The 7,419-nt window shown below is 43.4% G+C and overlaps 2 protein-coding genes across 2 annotated transcripts in view; one reads left to right on the top strand and one right to left on the bottom strand.

The window, feature by feature from the left end:
• Nucleotides 1-690: 690 nt before the first annotated feature.
• On the bottom strand, nt 691-2,648 carry LOC119360868 (klotho-like). Its single transcript, XM_037626338.1, has 5 exons — nt 2,637-2,648; nt 1,608-2,264; nt 1,424-1,499; nt 1,233-1,304; nt 691-1,103 (listed from the first exon to the last, which is right to left on the bottom strand). The coding sequence occupies exons 1-5, from the start codon at nt 2,646-2,648 to the stop codon at nt 985-987; spliced, it is 936 nt and encodes a 311-aa protein (XP_037482235.1). The 3' UTR covers nt 691-984.
• A 1,283-nt stretch (nt 2,649-3,931) lies between these two features.
• The window catches only part of LOC119363649 (endoplasmic reticulum metallopeptidase 1-like), a 41,155-nt gene continuing 37,667 nt past the window's right edge, over nt 3,932-7,419 (top strand). The window contains exons 1-3 of the mRNA XM_037629017.1: nt 3,932-4,229; nt 4,318-4,403; nt 6,876-6,977. Coding sequence (XP_037484914.1) covers nt 3,993-4,229; nt 4,318-4,403; nt 6,876-6,977 — 425 coding nt within the window. The 5' untranslated portion in view covers nt 3,932-3,992. The remainder of the gene's footprint in view (nt 4,230-4,317; nt 4,404-6,875; nt 6,978-7,419) is intronic.

Below are 7,419 nucleotides of genomic sequence, written 5' to 3'. Positions count from 1 at the left end.
ATTGCTTAAACATCTCAACTAAAACAAAGCTTGAGAAGCAAAAGTTAATCTCCTCGATGCCTTCATCATAGAGGAGGTCACACATCTGCACTTTGCAAACCAACCAAAAAAATTCAGATCCAGTAGAGGGAAGCCAACTAATGAGATGAGGGTGATGGTTAGTTGTGGGGTCGACAATCCGGTGAGGGTACGGTGACTGCCAGCGGCAAGGCCAGGAAGCAGCGCCGTGGTGATCATGGAGCCCGCAGGTCTGAGCCGCCATGCCTGTCCATCGGACCCATGCACAGCTGCAGGATTTGGAGAGCGAGTGGCCGACTGGCCGCGACAGCGCTACCAGAGAGCACGTCGTGGTCAAGACTAAAGCAACCTCATCCTCCCAAATCATTTTCCACTAATTTTACAAGGACACATGATTCAGATATTTATATGTATAGTTTTTCTAGAACTATTTGACATTCGAAAAATTATTATTCATGCGGGTGCACGTATGAATTTCTCCTATGTAGCTTGCTAGTTTTCTTCACCACCCAATTCCATTACCACTGAATCCGATCAGAAAAATAACAAGCTCACTAAATTGAATGCAGTGTGCATCAACATAATAACTAGTTAATATATAGCTCTGTGATCTCCAACAATGAATGTAGACATTCAGTTATAAAGGCTGCATTTCTTTTAGTTCTTTCGAGATCGGCAGAAACATTGCCTTTGAATTACAAAAATAGAGTATGTTTAACAGTCATTTACATGGTTATTTCGTTGTAGTGGCAACCCAATGGGAGAACCTTTTCCGTACTTACACATTCGACTCGCGCTTTTTAACAAAAGGACATTCACTGAATGAAAAGGAAATAATTGACGAAACAAATGTTGTGGTTAATTACATGAAGCATACTACACATACTTAAATGTAAATGTGTTTGTCAACAGATCTGCCACACATTTAGTCAAATCTAGATTGCAATGCACCCCTTCATTTTGTCCTCAATAATAACTTGATCTGCATGAAAGCATCCAAATTGAGAACAAACAAAGGATACGTAAAAAGACATTTATATCTGGAACAAGTCTCTGCGCTACAACAAAGGTGAACAAGTGCTCATCTGCCAAAAAAACAATAAATCCTTTGGTCAAAATTGTATTAATAACAGTCACAATGTAACGTTTAATTAGCTCAGAAGTCTGGACCTGATGCTGAGGCTGCTTGCCAAGGTGCAGAAAACTTCAGTTACCTTGCTGGAGCATGTAATCTATGAGCCTGCTGTAGTAGTCCACTCCTTCCTGGTTCACCTTCCCAGTCCCATCTACAGTTTTATCAAACACAGCTCTACATCAGAAACTACTTTTGATCCAGGAAAAATAATATTGGATCGAAAATTAGCAAGCTGCTGTGGTTGGAGGAGGGATCAGGGCACATATGTACCTGGGTAAATATTCGACCAGGAGATCGAGAACCGGTACGCGTCGAAGCCCATTTCCTTCATTATGCTCACATCCTCCTACACACACCTCAGAGTAAAAGACCTCTGTCAAACATCAGGATACCACCAAGAAACACCAGAAAAACATAGCAGTCAGGACGATTGTTCATTCAGTATAATACACACCTTGTACCTATGGTACTCGTCGACTGTCACGTCGGCGGTGCCATTGCCGGCGATCGTCCCCGGTATGGCTGCGAAGGCGTCCCAGATGCTGGGCCCGCGCCCGCCCTGCCTCGCCATGCCCTCCACCTGGTACGCCGACGCGGCCGTCCCGAACACGAACCCCGCCGGGAAGCCCCGCCGGCTCAGCCCGCCAGTGTTGTGGATCTCCGGGTTGGGCCCGTCGCGTTGCGGCTCCGGGGCGGCGGGAGGACGTGGGGGCGTGCGTTGGCGGCTGGGGAACCTGCGGGCTGCGTCGAAGGGCGGGGGCGGCGGCTCGGTGACCTGCGGACCACGGCGAAGGGCGGCTCCGGGGCGGCGGCTCGGCGACCTGCGAGCCGCGGCGAAGGGCGGCTCCGGCGGCGGCTCGGGCGCGACGGACGGGCTCGACGGCGGTTCCCGCGACGAAGGGGATCCTGCGGCGAAGGGCGTGGCGGGCGGCTCAAGAGGAATGGAGGAGCGGCGGGAGGCTCGGGAGGAGCGGCGAGGAACGGGAGAGGGCGAACGGCGGGGGAGGAGGAGCAGGGAGAGGTTGAGGTCGTGCGGGCGGGGCGAGAGGACGTGGGGGCGTGCGTTGTTTGCTTTTTTTCTGAACGGCGGGGCAGTTTTATCGATGTATGGCTTGAAGCGTTAAAAACTGGATGCGTGGTTTGTTGCGCAAACATTGGAGGATTAAGGGCCACTAGATCTTATTGATGGATAGATCTAATTGTTTGGTTCTTCGTCTTTTTTTTATATAGAGGTAGTAGATAGATTGTAGCAACGGACGAGCATTTAGTATAATAACAATTTAGAAAATTGCAGAGATTCGTCTCGCTATTTTGTTTTTCATTTTATCCTCTTGTGGAACGGTAAAGATCTCGCGGAGCCGGTTTGCATAGTGAGTATTGCCCGTTACACATGTTTTTAGACCTTTCACGTGAAGTTTCGTGCTAACTACATATATTGCTTTTGCAGGATGAGTATGAGTTGAGAAAGCAGTTTTTATTATACTTGCACAAACATTGTTCGAGAATTTCTTAAGCGCATCAAGTAGATCTCAAGAATTTGTAATAGATTTTTAGTTGGCTCATCACTTTGTATGTAGTAGAACATATGCCTATGCGTTGCAACGGGAAAGATAATTTGAAACCGGAACATTATTTGGAAACACGAACCTTTTATAAAATTACGAGTTTTTTTTACTTTACGATTGTTTTTTAAAACAGGAACATGTTTTCAACATTTGGAACAACTTTAGAAAATGTGCTTTTAAAACGTGAACATTAGTTTCAGTTTGTGAACCATTCAGTAAAATAAGAATATTTTTTGGATCTTGAAGATTTTTAAAAGGTAACTGTTTTTTTATCGCAAACAAATTTGGGAAATCCTATCATTTTATGAATTTTGAACAACTTTTGGAACGGTAATCATAAAATAAAATACCAAAAATAATTTAAACGGCATTTGTTTCAAAATTACAAAAAGTTCTCAAAAATTTAATCAAAATTGAAATTCTGGATTTTTTGAATTTATGAAAAAAGCGAAAAAGTAAAATAAATTTCCAAAGAAAAAAGAAAAAATAAACAGGAAAGAAAAAAGGAAACTAAAAACTACAGAAAAAAAATTGAAAATTGGTCAGCCCAGTCTTGGCTGTCATGTGCAAAGCCCTGATTATATGCCGGTGTAGCAAATAGGATTTTCCTCACAACATGGGCAGTAAATTAAATGGGTTGGTTTCGCTGAGCCAAAGCGCGTGTGGTCCATAGACAAATCATTATTATTTTTGAATAGACGGACGCACAAAATTTTTAAACCATCTCAAATAAAAGAAAAAAATTTCGGCAGTGAACGGATGAAAAATCGAAGAAACGCACCTTGCTTTATTAGTAGGTACATATACTTTTCTTTTTACGGGGGAGTAGGTACATATACATTGTAAATTTACAATTTAGTTATTAGTTGACATTACAAATAAAGTTGACTTTAATTATTATGCAATTATGATTGTGTTATATTGTATCTACATATAAATTTAGCATGCATTATCTTTACACAACTTCAGCAAAATATTACCGGGCATTCTACTACTCGTTCAAAAAATGAATGCATCTAAATGTATTTTAGTTGTAGATACATTCATTTTTATCGTTTTTATGACAAGTACTTAATTCCTCACATATAATCGCAAAAGCCACCGCCAACTCCAAAAGCAGCCCAACCCACTCGACCGCGCGTCCAGATCCAGGGCCGAACCACATAATTCACAGCAACAACAGAAAATCCACGAACTCACGAACCAAGCCGTGACCAAGAAGAAAAACCCTCCGTACGACAACCGCCGCGGCGCCGCCCACCGAGACACGGCCGATGGTCACCCCGCCGTCGCCCCGGCAGTCTGCCGCAGGCGCTGGCGCCGCTGCGGGGGCCCAGCGCGTGCTGCTTGCCCTGGTGGTGCTCTACGGCTTCATGTCCTTCCTAGTCTACCGCGTCATCCACATGCGCCACGTCGCCCCGCTGGACCGCGACGCGTCGCCAGACGAATTCTCCGAGGGACGCGTGCTGCAGCACCTCCGCTGCCTCGTCGTTGATATCCCTGGCCGCCAGGTCCGCCTTCTACCTTGCGTTAGTTAGTAGTCTCGGGGCGGGTCATCTCAGTCTGCCATGAGATGTGACGAGTAGAGTTCTTTTGCAGGAGGGGAGACCGGGGTTGGAGACCGCCGCGCAGTACATCAAGGGGCAACTCGAGGGGCTTGCTGCGCATGCTGGGCCGGAGTACAGGTGAATCTTAAACCTTCCTTTCTATTTTCCTTTCTCCATGTCGTTGTTTGAATCGTCCATGTCGTGTTTGTTGGAATGCTTGCTCTGACTGCGAAATAGGGGTGATATTAACCTGGAAGCGAATAAGTTTTGGCAGTCTCGGGTGTGGGTCCATGGGCTTTGCATGGGGTATCCTGATTCCTCAACCACGCATTAATTGAGAATTTGAGATCAATTGAAGTCTGGAGGAACAAACTGTTTGTTTCGTAGGATTCGCAGTGCTTCCTGATGTCTGGACTTCATTTAGTCCGAGCCTCAGCGGTCCTTCCTAGACTTCATTTACTAACAGAACAAGTACGTAAAGATGCGGTCCCAGCAGGACAATTGAGTTGGACCAGATACATTTTCTGGCCTCGCATTATCATTGGAACAATGGCAGCTTCTTCCACCTTTTTAGCATTGCATTGGCACGTACTCCCTCCGTCCCAAAATAAGTGACTCAATTTTGTACCAACTTTAGTACAAAACTAGTACAAAGTTGAGTCATTTATTTTGGGACGGAGGGAGTACGTTGGAGGAGGAGCTAGCAATCGCTTCTTAGCTCTACTTACAGAATTGGCTTAAATTAAACCAACTGGGCTGCTGTCCAGGAGCAGAGCTACCATCGGAGTAAACTAGGGCAAATAGCCCGAGTCGCTGAGAGGTACCAGGTAGGGGTTTACTCCTATGTATATTTCTGTTTGCCCTGGGAAGTACCCCGCCATGTAGGATGAATAATAGAGCGCAAAGACTTTGAAGAGGAAGATGATTGGCTGAGGCATCTGGTCGAGCAGGGTTTTTTAAGTGCACGTTGCCAACTACAAATTAAGTAATATATAAAACATAACACAACTTGCTTTAATGACTTGTACAAGTGACTGGTGGTGCTCAACAAAAGAAAATTATGCTGTGTTTGTTTACGCGTATGATAGATGATAGATCTATTTTGGCACATTGTTGCTTGATGAGACACTGATGTTTAACATACTTACATAATTATTTGCTCCAAACTAATAGAGAAAGCAACAGTCTAACCACCTACATAGATGAGTGCATTAAAGGAGATGATTCTTATATAGTTGTTCGGCAATGAGCACCTTGTATAGTACTACCTCCGTTCCTAAATATAAGACGTTTTGGCAGTTTGATTTAAACTGCCCAAACGGCTTATATTTAGAAACAGAGGGTGTATATGGCTATATGCCATAAGAATTACATCCTGTAAAACAAATTTAATTCACTGGCTCAGGAAAATAGAGACTAGGGAAGTGATTTTGTCGTCTTCTGCCATGTTCATCTGTAAAGGGGTAAGTGAATAGTGACAAAGAGAGATGTGCAGGGAGCGTCTAAGATGGCAGAAATTTATATGATGGGATATACAAGATTGGCTTAACTTGCACATAATAAATAATACCGGGATAGACTAGTACCACTAATAATTGAGGATTAGTAAAGCTTTTGGCCCAGATTTTTGTGGACCCTGTGCAGTCGCGTAGCCTGCACATGCATGTGGCACAGCTCTGCTAGTCAACACAATTTGGTGTTTGCAGGTAGTGGCGCAAATGCAGGCTATGCACGTTGGTTATATGACACAAATGCACACTTTCCATGTTTTAGAGCGAAGATGCTGTTACTTAAGTTAAATGCTGAATTATGCCATGCCATCTTTTCTGCTATACTAAAAGTTCGCCCTGGCTCTTCTAAACTCATGGCTATCCTGTCCCCAAATGGCCATGTCATTGTAATGGACTTGACACTATTGGGTGGTATAGGCAGTTAGGGTTGTATCGACTGACCATATTATATCAACTAGCAAAAGAGCCCGTGCGTTGCAACGGGAGAAAAAAAAATAACACACACTCTTAACCCAATAACCATAATATGTTCATGCACTTTATTTTAGCGAGGCATCATTTTTATGTTGCGGCTTATCCTCCTTCTCACCCTCAGTGGCCTCAGTGTTCACACAAACCAAAGTGTGTTTGAATGTTGTTTTTCCCCTGCCAGTTTTTTCAGAGGTGCTCATGTGTGGTTATCAATGTTTTCTTTTGTCTCTTTATGATTTTAGTGGTTGTTTATTTGCAATCCAGATCGTCGTGGTACGAAAGAAAAACGGTATTTGTTTGACTTATATATGATCGGCGGGTGAATTATCTAATACGTCAGGGGGGTTTCCGTAAAAATGTAAAATAACGGTTCGGTTATGACTTAAGTGTGTACTGCGGGTTAATTCATGAAAAATGCAGGGGGTTTTCTGCAAAAGTGTGTGACGGACGGCGGAAACCCAATTTGCTTTATTATTAGGTAGAGATTTTAGGTAGTCAAAAGTAAGCGTTCAATATATCAGGTAAATAAGAAAATGGGGTGCGAAATTCTTTCATCTGAAAGAATGAGTTCTATTTGGTTTTGTTCCTTTTATGATCATTTATTGTGTCTGCCTTTTCTCTCTTTCAGGGTAGATGTTGAAGAAACAATTGTTAGTGGCTCTTTCAGCATGATGTTTTTGCGCCACAGAGTAACTCTAGGCTACAGAAATCATAAAAATATTGTTATGAGGTACTTAATATTGCATGTCCTTTTTTCCTTGCCATACCATTATTTCTACTTCATCATCAGTTTTTCAGTTGCAATCTTGATCACGTGGATATGAATCCGAGATAACCTAAAAACTATCGAATACGGTTTATTTTAATATTTTTATCCATGCGGGGCCTAATTTTCATGCATGTCTGTTCTTATTTTTATGCTTTTATTTGCCCTTTCAGTCTTCAAGCTATTAACTAAAACGGAACATTACCAGTTGTATGGAAGAAACAATGTAAAATAAAATAATAAAGTGTTGAATCGAGAAGGATCGAACCTTTGCTGTGTCGTGTGTGTGTGTGTGTGGCGGCGCGTCCTTCAGACACTGGCTGGCGTCTAGGTCAACCACTTCTAGGTCATGGCCATGGGCCACATGGCCTTAAGTGAAGATGAGCAAGGCCCATACCGGTTCAAC

This window comes from Triticum dicoccoides, chromosome 2B (genome assembly GCF_002162155.2).
Source record: "Triticum dicoccoides isolate Atlit2015 ecotype Zavitan chromosome 2B, WEW_v2.0, whole genome shotgun sequence".
Taxonomy (NCBI): Eukaryota; Viridiplantae; Streptophyta; class Magnoliopsida; order Poales; family Poaceae; genus Triticum; species Triticum dicoccoides.
Note: the sequence above shows the minus strand (reverse complement) of the source record. Positions and strands in the feature narration are given on the sequence as shown.

Bases quoted from the DNA above. Each gene is read 5' to 3' on its own strand.
- LOC119360868 (XM_037626338.1), bottom strand. The intron at 1,500-1,607 runs GTGTGTATTATA...AGGTGTGTGTAG, and splicing joins ACGAGTACCATAGGTACAAG to GAGGATGTGAGCATAATGAA. The intron at 1,305-1,423 runs GTACATATGTGC...ATAAAACTGTAG, and splicing joins CTGGTCGAATATTTACCCAG to ATGGGACTGGGAAGGTGAAC.